This window comes from Prionailurus viverrinus, chromosome D1, assembly GCF_022837055.1.
Source record: "Prionailurus viverrinus isolate Anna chromosome D1, UM_Priviv_1.0, whole genome shotgun sequence".
In the NCBI taxonomy this organism is placed as follows: Eukaryota; Metazoa; Chordata; class Mammalia; order Carnivora; family Felidae; genus Prionailurus; species Prionailurus viverrinus.
The window spans coordinates 43,270,240-43,283,753 of NC_062570.1; the positions used below are offsets into that span (position 1 = coordinate 43,270,240).

General features: G+C 35.3%; 1 protein-coding gene across 3 annotated transcripts in view; it reads right to left on the reverse strand.

Moving 5' to 3' along the window:
* Window positions 1-13,514, reverse strand: part of NAALAD2 (N-acetylated alpha-linked acidic dipeptidase 2) — a 70,947-nt gene that overhangs the window by 24,249 nt on the left and 33,184 nt on the right. For all 3 annotated transcript variants that reach the window (XM_047877235.1, XM_047877233.1, XM_047877234.1), the window contains 4 exons: window positions 13,363-13,461; window positions 8,541-8,626; window positions 8,141-8,260; window positions 7,953-8,035 (listed from right to left, as the gene is read on the reverse strand). In XM_047877235.1, coding sequence (XP_047733191.1) covers window positions 7,953-8,035; window positions 8,141-8,260; window positions 8,541-8,626; window positions 13,363-13,461 — 388 coding nt within the window. The remainder of the gene's footprint in view (window positions 1-7,952; window positions 8,036-8,140; window positions 8,261-8,540; window positions 8,627-13,362; window positions 13,462-13,514) is intronic.

The following is a 13,514-nucleotide window of genomic DNA, read 5'->3' on the forward strand; positions in this document are numbered from 1 at the left end:
TCTGGGAAAAACCATGAGAATCCGAAGATGGATAATGAAATCTTATACCCAGCTGGTGCCACCCCTGTCGGCCTGTCCCCCACCTAAAGGAAGGATAGCCCCCATATATTTCCCAGCCAAGGAGGGGGACAAATGGGTTTGAAATCCCCACCCATGGATCCCATACAACAAAGGAATGTATCCATGGATACAAGTTACTCCAAACCCTAGACCCACTTGGCCCCCAGGAGGCATTCCAGATGATAACTGGACCTGGTGGGTTAAGGTACAGAATGGTTCATTAGCTCCTAGGTATACATTGTCTGTCTGGGAACGCATAAGGCGTGGGTTCCCAGGGCCCTCTTGGCTCCCTCCCGGCACCCCAAAGAGAATACTTTTGTTCCTTGTATTGCAAATGGTTCAAAGAAACAATTAAGAAGTCATAGCCCTGTAAACGTTCCACTTGAGGTGCTGAGAGATAGATGACCTTTCATGAAAATAGCAAAGCAAATGCTTTATAGACAAATGTAGATTCATAATGAAAATAGTATGAAGAAATTAATAAGCAAAAGGGCAGGAGGGAATGTTACAAGAAAATAACTATGTTGTTTCTTACTGGGTGATTACACAAAGAAACATATTTAGAATTAGGTAATGCTGAGAAACGTAGATGATGCACTCTACAAGGAAATTGCTAACACAGAAAATGCCACGTTTGCCACAATAAAGCGACCAGTCTAACACACTGCTATTGTCTGTGTCCATTTGTTATTTTCGCCGACGCCATTCATCCTTTGGGAGCCCCTGGACCTGCTAGGGCTGGACCTCAGCAAAATGAAACAAAAATAAGCCATCTACCTGAGAAAGAGTTCAAAGCAATGGTCATAAAGATGCTCAACAGACTTGAAAGAAGGATAGGTGAGTTCAGTGAGAACTTCAACAACGAGACAGAAAATATAAAAAAGAACCATCAGAACTGAAAAATACAATAACTAAAATGACAGCAGAATAGAGGCAGCAGAACAGATCAGTGAGCTGGAAAACAGGATTGTGGAAAGCAACCAAACTGAACAGCAAAAAGAAAAAAAATTTTTTTAATTAGGACAGGTTAAGGTATCACTGCATTAAGCGTAACAACTTCTGCATTACAGGGTTCCCAGAAGGAGAAGAAAGAGAGAAGGAAGCAGAAAACTTATTTGAAGAAATAACAGCTGAAAACTTCCCTAACTGGGGGAAGGAAAGAGACATCCAGGAATACCAGGGATCCCCAAATAAAATAAACCCAAGGAAGTCCACACCAAGAATCATAATAATTAAAATGTCAAAACATAAAGAGAATCTTAAAAGCACCAAGGGAAAAGCAAATACTTACATACAAAGGAAACTCAATAAGGCTATGAGCTGATTTATCGGAGACTTTGCAGGCCAGATGTGAGGGGCATGATACATTCAAAGTGCTAAAAGTGGTCGAAAAAAACATAACCAAGAATACTCCATCCCCCAAGCTTACCATTCAGAATTGATGAAGAGATAAAGAGTTTCCCATATGAACAACAGCTAATGGAATTCATCATCACCAAACCTGCCTTCCAATAAACATTAAAGAGACTTCTTTAGAAAAGAAAAGGTCATACTAGAAAAAAATTTATGAAAGGAAAAATTTCTACTGGTAAAAGCAAACATATAGTAAAGGTAGTAAATGAGTCACTTATAAAGCTAGTATGAAGGTTAAAAAGACAATAATAATAAAGTCAACTATATTTAGAATATTAGGTAGGCAGTATGAAAAATATGTAAAATATGACATCATATAAATAAAATGGGGGGAGGGGTCAAAAATTTAGTGTTTTTGAATGTATTCATACCCAAGCAGCCATCAACTTATATAGAGTACTAATACATAAGAGGTTATATATCAACTTTACCATAACCACAAACTCAAACCTATAATACACAAAAATAAAAAGGAACCCAAGCATAATAGTAAAGGAACACCATCGAATCACAAAGAAAGAGAGCAAGAGAACAACAAAGGAACAGAAAAAAAACTAAAAAAAACCCAGAAAACAATTAACAAAATGGCAATGAGTATATATCTATTAATTAGTACCTTAATGTAAATGGACTAAATGCTCCAATCAAGAGAGAATGACGGAATAGATTAATAAGCAAAATCCATCTATATGCTGTCTAAAAGAGACTCACCTCAGATCAAAAGACACACAGAGACAAAAAGTGAAAGGATGGAAAAAGATATCCATGCAAGAGGAAGCAAAAAAAAAAAAAAAAAAAAAAAGTTGGAGTAGCAATACTTTTATCAAACAGACTTTAAAACAAAGACTATAACAAGAGACAAAGAAGGCATCACATAATAAGGAGATCAATCCAACAAGAAGATATAACAATGGTAAATAATCTATGCACCTAACATATAAAGCAATATATAAAGCAAATGTTAACAGACATAAGAAGGTAGAAATCCACAGTAATAGTATAACAGTTGGGGATTTTAACACCCCACTTACATCAATAGATATATTATCCAGACAGAAAATCTATTATGAAACAGTGGTTTCAAAATGAATCATTAGACTAGATGGATTTAACAGATAAATACAGAACATTCCACCCAAAAATAGAAGAATGCACCTTTCTTTACAATGGCACATGCAACATTTTCCAGATCATATGCTATATCACAAAACAAACCTCATAAATTTAAGATTAAAATCCTATTAAGCATCTTTTCCAATGACAATGGTAAAAATTAGAAATCAATAACAAGAAGGGAACTGGTAAAAACACAAATATGTTGAGGTTAAAACAATATGCTATCAACAACGAATAAATCAATGAATGAATCAAAGAGGAAATAAAAAAAAATACCTGGAGACAAATGGAAATGGAAACAATGATTCAATTTTTCAGTACACAGCAAAAGCAGTTCTAAGAAGGTTTTATAGCAATACATTATGGCCTACCTCAAGAAACAAGAAAAATCTCAATCTAACCTTACTAGAAAAAGAACAGGGGTGCCTGGGTGGCTCAGTTGGTTAAGGAGCCAACTTCAGCTCAGGCTTCATGGTCTCATGGCTTGTGAGTTTGAGCCCCGGGTCAGGCTCTGTGCTGACAGCTGAGAGCCTGGAGCCTGCTTCGGATTCTGTGTCTCCCTCTCTGTCCCTCCCCAGCTCACAACACTCTTTCTCTCAAAAATAAATTAACATTAAAAAAAAATTTTTTTTAAAGAAAGAAAAAGAACAAACAAAACCCAAAAAGAACAAACAAAACCAAAAATTAATAGAAAAAAAGAAGTAATAAAGATCAGAGCAGAAATAAAGGAAATAAAAACTTAAAAGAGAGAAAGTATCAGTGAAACTAAGAGCTGGTTCTTTGAAAATATAAACCAAATTGATTGACCATTAGCCAGACCCATGAAGAAAAAGAGGACTCAAAATCATGAACAAAACAGAAGTTAAAGCTAACACCATGGAAATACAAAATATTATAAAAGACTATAAAAATTAAATATCCAAAAACTGGACAAGCTAGAAGAAACAGATAAAATTCTAGAAACATACAATCTTCTCAAACTGAATCAGAAGAAATCAAAAATCTGAGCAGATCAATTACTCGTAACAAAATTGAATCTGTAACGAAAACACTCCCAAAAAACACAAGGCCAGCCCAGTGGCTTCACATATATATTTTACCAAACACTTACAAAGACCTAATATGTATCTTTCTCAAACTATTCCAAAAAAGAGAAGAGGAAGTAAAACGTCCCATTCTGTGACGCCAGCATTACCCTGATACCAAAACCATCTAAAAGACACTACAAAAAAATACATAGAAATAAAGAAAATTGCAGGCCAATATCCCTGATGAACATAGATTCAGAAATTCTCAACAAGTTATTAGCAAACCAAAAATGCAAGGATCATTTATGATGATCAAGTGGGATTTATTCCAGGGATGTAAGGGTTGTTCAATATTTGCAAATCAGTGTGACACACATTAACAAAATGAAGAATAAAAACATCACATCATCTTAATAGATGCAGAAAAACCATTTGACAAAATTCAAAATTCATGATAAAAATTCTCAGCAACTGGGTTTAGAAGGAACATACTTCAACATAATAAAGGCCACAAACGACACACCCACAGCTAACCTCACACTCAATGGTGAAAAGTTGAAAGCATTTCCTCTACAGATCAGGAACAAGACAAGGATGCTTACTCTTGCCAGTTTCTCCAACATAATATTGGAAGTCCTAGCTGTAGCAGTCAGACAAGGGAAAAAAAAAAAAAAGGCATCCAAATTGGTAAGGAAAAGGAAAACTGTCACTGCTTGTAGATGGCGATACTATATACAGAAAACCCTAAAGACTCCACCAAAAAACGAATGGAACTAATAAATGATTAAGTTGCCAGATGTAAAATTAATACACAGAAATCTGTTGTTTCTATATGCCAATAACAAAGTAGCAGGAAGAGATTTTAAAGAAACAATCCCATTTACAACTACACCAAAAAGAAAATACCTAGGAATAAATTTATCCAAGGAGGTGAAAGATCTGTACTCTAAAAAGTATAAAGTATTGTTGAAGGAAACCAAAGATAACACAAACAAATGGAAAGATATACTATGCTGGTGGAATGGATTAATTAATATTTTTAAATGTCCATAGTACCCAAAGCAATCTACAGATGCAATGCAATCCTTATCAAAATACCAGTAACTTAGCATTTTTCACAGAACTAGAACAAATAATCCTAATATTTGTATGGAAGCACAACAGACTATAGATAAACAAGATAATCTTAAGAAAAGAGAACAAAACTAGAGATATCATAATCCCACATTTCAAACTAAACTAAGAAGCAATAGTAATCAAAACAGTATGGTACTGGCACAAAAATGGCACACATTGGGGTGCCTAGGTGGCTCAGATGGTAGAGCATTTGGCTTGATTTCAGCTCAGGTCATGATCTCATGGTTCGTGAGTTCAAGCCCCACTTCGGGCTCTGTGCTGACAGTGCAGAGCCTGCTTGGGATTCTCTCTCTGTCCCTCTCTGCATCTCTCCCATTCTCTCTCTCTCCCTCAAAATAAATTAACTCCCAAAATAAATAAACTTAAAAAAAAAAAAAACTCTTAAAAAAACAGGACACATAGATCAATGGACCAGAATACAGAGCCAAAAATAAACCCACTTAATGGCAATTACTCTATGACAAAGGAGGCAAAATATGCAATAGGGAAAAGATAGTCTCTTCAATAAATGGTGTTGGGGAAACTGAGTAGCTACATGCAAAGGAATGAAACTAGACCATTTTCTTATACCATACACAAAAACAAATTCAAAGTTTATTAAAGACCTAAATGTAAGACCTGAAACTATAACACTCCTAAAAGAAAACATAAGCAGTAATCTCCTGGATATCAGCCTCAGTAATATCTTTCTGGATCTGTCTCCTTGGGCAAGAGATACAAAGGCAAAAAACAAACAATTGAGACTACATCAAAATAGAAAGCTTTTGCACAGCAAAACAACAACAAAAAACCAAACAAAAACATCAATAAAACAATAAGGCAACCTACTGAATGGGAAAAGATATTTACAAATTATGTACTAAGAAGGGATTAATATCCAAAACATATAAAGAACCGATACAACGCAACAACAACAACAAAAAAAACCCCTAATAAACCAATAAAAAATGGGTGGAGGACCTCAATGGACATTTTTTCAAAGATGACATACAGACGGCTAACAGACACATGAAAATATGCTCAACATCATTTATCAGGGAAATGCAAATGAAACCCACAATGAGATATCATCTCCTATCTGTCAGAATAGCTAGTATCAAAAAGATAAGAAATAACAAGTATCGGTGAGGACGTGGACAAAAGGGAACCCTTGTGAACTGGTGGTAGGAACAGAAATTGGAGCAGTCACTACAGGACAGCGTGGAAGTTCCTCAGAGAATTACAAATAGAACTACCATATGATCCAGAAATTCCATTGGTGGGTACTTATCCAAAGAAAATAAAAACACAAATTAAAAAAGATATATGCACCCCTATATTTATTACATCATTACTTATAATAGCCAAGATATGGAAGCAATCTAAGTGTCCATCAAGGGATGAATGAAGAAGATGTGATGTGTCTCTCTACACACACACACACACACACACACACACACACACACTCACTCACTCGAGAATACTATTCAGTCATAAAAAAGAATGAAATTTTGCCATTTGTGACATGGTAGATGGGCCTATAGATGGACCTAGGAAGTATTATGCTAACTGAATTAAGTCAGAGAAAGACAAATACCACATGATTTTACTTATGTGTGGAATCTAAGAAACAAAACAAACAAAAAACAAAGGCTAATAAATACAGAGAAAAAAATAGTGGTTGCAAGAAGGGAGAGGAGTGGGAAAATGGGCAAAATAGGTGAAGGGGATTAAGAGGTACAGACTTCCAGTTATAAATAATAAACAAGTCATGAATGTAAAGTACAGCATAGTCAATAATATTATAATAACTTTGTACGGTGATAGATGGTAGTAACTACACTTATTATGGCAAGCACTGAATAATGTATAAAATTATCAATCTACAGTTTGTGTGCCCGAAACTAATACTGTATGTCAACTATACTTAAATTTAAAAAGAAGAATAGGGGCACTTGGGTGGCTCAGCCAGTTGAGCATCTGACTCTTGGTTTTGCCTTAGGTCATGATCTCACGGTTCGTGAGTTCAAACCCCGCATTGGTCTCCATGCTGGCAGTGCAGAGCCTAGTTTGGGTTATGTTCTCATTCTTTCCCCTCTCTCTCTCCTTCTGTCTCTACTCTTCCCCTGCTCTTGAGTATGCATGCTCGCTCGCTCTCTCTCTCTCTCTCTCTCAAAATAAATAAACTTAAATTAAATAAATAGAATATATTATAATAAAAAATGTAAAGCTGTGAGTGGTTATGGCACAAGTGAGGACTATTTCCTCTCTCCCCTTGCCCACAATGGCCAAATAGTAGTTGTCTCTTCTATAGATAGAGTCAGTTTCCATTATAACATTTTGAGTACAAATAAAGATTCCTTACCTATTTTTAAGAAAAGTATGCTGCTGAATATTATCATGAATTAACAGTGTTGAAATTGTCTTTTAACCCCGATTTATTTAGATTAATGTGAAGTACATGTTTTATTTTATATCTGAGATTTTTTTGATCTTTAAGTTGGTAAAATTAGAGAAACAGAGTCACGTATTTATATACACATGCATTCACAAGAATTTGCATTTCTTAAAGTAGAGGACATTTGATTCATCCAAATGAACAGTCTACTTCCAAAATGCATATTGATAATTACCAAAATTATAACAAAACTTTGCCATGTCAATTGAATATACGGATAAGAAAGCAGAGAAATAACTATATGATTTCACCCCCACGTTTATTTCATTCACGTTATTTCAAAATAAACAGGTAAGTAGTCAGGAGGAAAGTATTTTAAAACCAGACAATAACAAGAAATATGACATGCTTTAAAACAATTCTATAAAATATCAACCCAAAGATAAATAGACGGTGCAGGTAAGGAAGTATACAGTGTTCATGTCTTGACAAACATGTGTGGCCTTACCTTGTACGTTAAAGAACTTACTCAATATGGAGGCTAAGGGAAGATGAAAGAAGGGTGTCTAGGAGAGACACTTAAAGATAAAGCATCTGGGACCAGTGTGAAATGAAAATCAATCATACCTAAAGAAGAAATAAATATCTGAAATCAGAAAGGCAATTTACTAAAATAATTCCATTTACAAAATTTCTTAAATTTTTGAGTCTTTCTCCAAACTAAAACCATTTTTAGCTAATGGAATCTATCTGTGATCACCCTGAAATACGTGTATTTGTTTCCCTGTTGATCAAGAACAAGAACCTCCGGCCATATTTACCTCAGCCCATTCTGTGGAGCCCAGCAGCCCAAATTCTTCTGCATCCCAGCTGGCAAAAATGATTGTTCTTCTAGGTCTCCAGCCTGCAATCATTGTTAACATACATTAATTAGGCACATGTGCCTAAAAATAGAGGAAAATTAAGTGAGTCATGTTTTGTCATCAACTACCAAAGAAACATCATTTACCTCTACCCATCAGTTTTCCAAAACTCTGGACAATTTCTTGCAAAACAGCAGCTCCACTGGTTGGGTCAATAGCTCCAAACACCCAGGAGTCCCGATGACCTCCTAGAATAACATACCTGTCTGGAAAATAATGTGTTCAAAGAACTACAATTTTGAATACCTTACAAATACTTGTGACTTGTGTCTTTAAATTAAACTCCCTTTTGGTTGTGTTTCTTCTATAGAAAAAAAAAAATCAACACTTATAAAGTACAGGTTTCTTTTAGCGTTGTGCTTTTTTTTTCTCAAATGTAGTTGTCTCTAATCACTCAAGGGAAATAAAGAATTATTAACTAAAGATTTTTATCTCTTACTCTTTTAATCTTTGTGAAAATGAAGTGTTTAAAAAATTCATACTCACCAGGTTCCACAGATCCTCTGATTGTTCCAATTACATTATAAATCCTTGTAATTTTATTGGTGTTATGAACATGCATTCTAACCTTCCTAGGATTACAAAGGGAATAAATTACTTCACGTAGAGCATTATGTCTAACAGTTTTGTTCCAACATTTTATTATGAAAAATCTCAAAATTACAGAAAACTCTAGTAAGTCAATGAATTCCCATACATCCACAACCTAAATTCTATAATCATTAATATTGTTGATGTGTGCAATTTGCAAATGGTTAATGTATTTTACTCCTAAGTACTTAATCATGCTTGAAGTCAGATTTTGAAAATAGAATGTCAATATTTTTTATTACTCCTCCCACAAAGCTATATTGTTAATAAAGTCCAAAATACTTATTCAAAATGTCTTGGATATTCATTCTAAACTTTGTAAGTATACTGTATGAATTACAAAAATAAGACAGCCAATTATGTGTTAAAGAACAAATAAGCATTTTTTAAGTAGGTCTTTGTATTTACATTAATTCCTGCTGGTGAGTAACTTTCTTCAAGGTTATTGACCTTTCTTCAAGGTTATTCAGTCAGTACATTGTTAAATAGCTGGCTGAGAGCTGCCAAAAAGAAACATGGCAAATTTGGGAAGGAAATAGGAATTTGGGAAGCACCTGCTAAAATGCATAAGACAACTGTATGATGAAACTTTTCTAGCCCATCACTGTTGATTCTGATTTGGGCCAGCGTTTTAAATATCCGTTCATGAAATACAACTTCCCAAATTATAACTCAAAGGAAAATTCAATCAAGCTCAAATAGAAAAACAAACAAAAAAGCCATTCACATTTTATGAACCCAAAATGATATGGGAAAATGCTGAGCCATTTTTTTCAGAAGTAAACAAAATAAATCTTTCCCCTTGGGGGGTGGGGTAGATAGAGGAATCTCAGCAGTTTCTAATTTATGTTAATTTATGAATGGAGGAATTAAGAGGTTGTCAAAACCTTTACATTGCTAACTGCAGATTCTGGTTTTTCCCCACCAGAAGTATATTGTGTTTCTGAATGCATATTCAGATAAAAAAATATTTTTAAATGTTCATTTAAAATATCAGATAAAAACTAATAGCAAAAAAGCAGAAACACTTTTAGCATGTATATCTAAAAATAGAAGCCCAAGATTAGTAAGAAACCCCAAGCCATTGATACTATGTCATTAAATGAAGAAAATACGAATGTTACAAATGAGGAATGAGGAAAAAAAATCTATTTAAAAAAAAATTTTTTTTTAATGTGTATTTATTTTTGAGAGAGACAGAGACAGAATGCAAGTGGGCTAGGGGCAGAGAGGAGGGAGACAATGAATCCAAAGCAGGCTCCAGCCTCCGAGCTGTCAACACAGGGCCCGACTTGGGGCTCGAACCCACGAACTGTGAGAACATGACCTGAGCCGAAGTTCGACGCTCAACTGACTGAGCCACCCAGGCACCCCGGAAAAAAAAATCTATTTTAATCAAAACCTGAAAATAGACTATCCACATATTTAATCCTTAAGTCTTCCTAGTTTTAATACCATTGACTCCAGAAGTTTCTAAAAGAATATCCATTTCTCTTACTATCACTTCAAATTCATAATGTTCCAAAAAAAAAAAAAAAAAAAGAACGACAATGTAAGCCCCACATGGGAGGGAATTTTCCCTGTTTTGTGCACTGCTGAATAGTACCTAGGTTATAGTAAATGCTCAATAAATATTTGTGAAATGAATGAATAAACTCCTTTAAGGAAAAAGCAAGAAAGGCCTTAGCTCATCCATCAGTTACCTCTGCCTATCACTGTCTTTGATTAGAAGATTTCACAACTCTGTAGAGATTGAGGTTAATTTGTAGAAACAACACATCGACTGAAACACCCAATCTGTCTAGTGAATATTTAGTTCATTCCTTCAGAGTGGAAGAAACAAGTTTTTCTGCTATTGAGTACTGTACTTTCATTTCAGCATTCTGTTTTTGTATCATTGAATTTTCCTTTGAACCATCTTAAACTCTTTTGCGGCTTCCTTATTAATGAATTAAATGAAATATTTGACACATGTTTATTTTATATCTGTAGGAAAATTATGGTTTTACTTAAAAAAATCATCCTTTAGCATTTTTGGAAGTTCCATTGAGATGTGCAATAGATTCACCTCACAGAACCAGGTGTGGGTAGCATAAACCCAGACATGTCTTCTTTTGGCTCTGAGGTAAATCAGAAGCAGTGACAGAATTTTAACTCTGCTGATGATCTGTATCTCCAACTTTTTAAAATTATACTTTATCTTTTTTTAAGTAAGCTCTATGCCCATTGTGGGACCTGAACTCATGACCCGTGATCAAAAAGGCTCATGCTCTACTGATTAAGTCAGCCAGGTGCCCCTCTAGCTTTTTTTATTATTAAGTTGTTTTTTTTTTTAATTCCAGTATAGTTAACATATGGTGTTATATTAGCTTCAGGCATACAATATACAGTGATTTAACAATTCTGTACATTACTTGGTGTTCATCATGATGAGTGTACTCTTTAACCCCATCACCTGTTTTATCCATTCTCCCCAAACTACTTCCCCTCTGGTAACTATCAGTTTGTTCTCTATAGTTAAGTCTGTTCCTTGGTTTGTCTCTTTTTTGTGCATCTCTAACTATATACTCTTTTTCCTACTGATTTCGTGTTTTGGGTTTTTTTGTACATGTTTTTTAAAAATGTATTTATTTAAATTCAAGTTACTTAATATACTGTATAGTATTCGTTTCAGGATTTCAGGAGTAGAACCCATTGATTCATCACTTGCATATAACACCCAGTGCTCATCCCAACAAGTGCCCTCCTTAATGCCCGTCATCCGTTTAGCCCATCCTCCCATCCATCTCCCCCTCCAGGAATGTGGTTTCGTGTCTTGTCACTCAGTAATCTCTGTAAATGGATTAACAGATTGTCAAGGGCTCTTCTGGGTGAGAAATGACAGAGAATCTAGACGGCTTATCTGAGTGAAAAATGACGTTGAATATCTGTAAATAGATTGTCAAGAACTCTTCTGGGTGAAAAATGACAGAGATTTTTATTTGTGTATTTGTTCATTTTGAGCTCAAATCAATTAATAATTTTGTGCCCATGGTAAAGAACAGCTTTTTGATATCTAGACAAGGGGATTTGTATGCTTCTGATTTACTCTTGAACTACAATTATAGAACTGAAGCTGTAGGTTTTCTGTGTTCTCTGTGTCATCATGTTTCTGTTTCTAAATCAGAAAGGCCTTTGTTGGGGCACCTGGATAGCTTAGTTGGTTGAGTGTCTGACTTTTGATTTTGGCTCAGGTCTTGATCCTTAGTCATGGGATCAAGGCCTGCATCAGGCTCCATGCTGAGAATGGAGCCTGTTTGAGATTCTCTCTCTCTCCCTCTGCCCTTCTTCCCTGCTCACACTCAATAAACAAACAGCCTTTATGTTTCATTGTGTATGTTAGGTTTTCCTGCTGCTGTTAAGGTATTAATAAATTAGATAATAAACTCTCTTATATTAAAGTAACTCTGCTCTAAATTATAAAGATAAATAAGCACTTAAAGTATTTCTAAAATTCCTATAAAATAAAATATTAAACTTCTAATACCTTAAAAGTTCTGGAGAAAAATTCTTACAAAAACTAAAAACCACTAAGAATCCAATTTCACATTGTTATGGTAACATGTTACCAAACAAGACTGATTTTATTAAAAAGAGGTATATGTTCTCTGATTTATCAGTGTTCTATCTCCCTTTCTTTTTCAGGCAAATCAAACTACTTCAAGTTGTAATCATGCCATGTTGTTTCACAACTCTACCCAAGATGATCTCTTTAAACTGCAATTTCCTGCCTGCCTTGATCCAGTGTTCAACTTAACCTTTCTGTATAACTTAAGCTCAATGAACAAATATTCTGTGATCACTCCTCTACAATAGTGCATGTGAGAATGATAATGCATTGAGCCTTACCATAGTTATGTGCTTACCCTACATAGTAGGTGAGCAATATATGTTACCCTCCTTTGTCTCCTCTCTTGTACTCCTTCCCTTAAGGCAACTTTCAAAATGTTATACATTTGAAATACTGGGTTATCTCAAACATTGTTCTAAAATTTAAGGTGAAAAAGGAAGTTAAATGTTAAACACTAAACTCAAATTTAGTCATGTTTAAGACTTTATAAAACAAATGTTCTGATACCACTATAAGAATAATAATTCAGGGGCGCCTGGGTGGCGCAGTCGGTTAAGCGTCTGACTTCAGCCAGGTCACGATCTTGCAGTCCGTGGGTTCGAGCCCCGCGTCAGGCTCTGGGCTAATGGCTCAGAGCCTGGAGCCTGTTTCCGATTCTGTGTCTCCCTCTCTCTCTGCCCCTCCCCCGTTCATGCTCTGTCTCTCTCTGTCCCAAAAATAAATAAACAAACAAACAAAAAAGAATAATAATTCAGTACATCACTCTGTAAGTACTTCTTTTTTTCAATTAAAAAAAAAATGTTTATTTATTGATTTTGAGAGAGGAAGAGACAGCATGAGCTAATGGGGAGGGGCAGAGAGAGAATCCCAAGCAGGCTCCACGCCTAGCACAGAGCTCAAGGCGGGGCTCATTCTCTCAAACTGTGAGATCATGACCTGAGCCAAAATCCAACGTTGGAGCCACCCAAGCACCCCTGTAAGTATCAATTGTTCACTATGAAAAATGAGAAAAAGACAAGCAAAAGCTACCTGGCAGAACAGTTATCTTGACATTTTTCCATTAAACATATAAAACTTTTCCAGTCTATTAAAGTACTATAAAGTTACCTGAAGGAATCATGCCCTGCAAAGCCAGGCCCAATGTTGTAATCCACATTAAGACTTCCCTTCCAGCTGTCATCTGGTGGAGCAGTTCCTCCCATGTGACTGTCGAGAGAAAATGAAAATGACAGAAAGAAGGCTGACGTCACAGTTTCTTA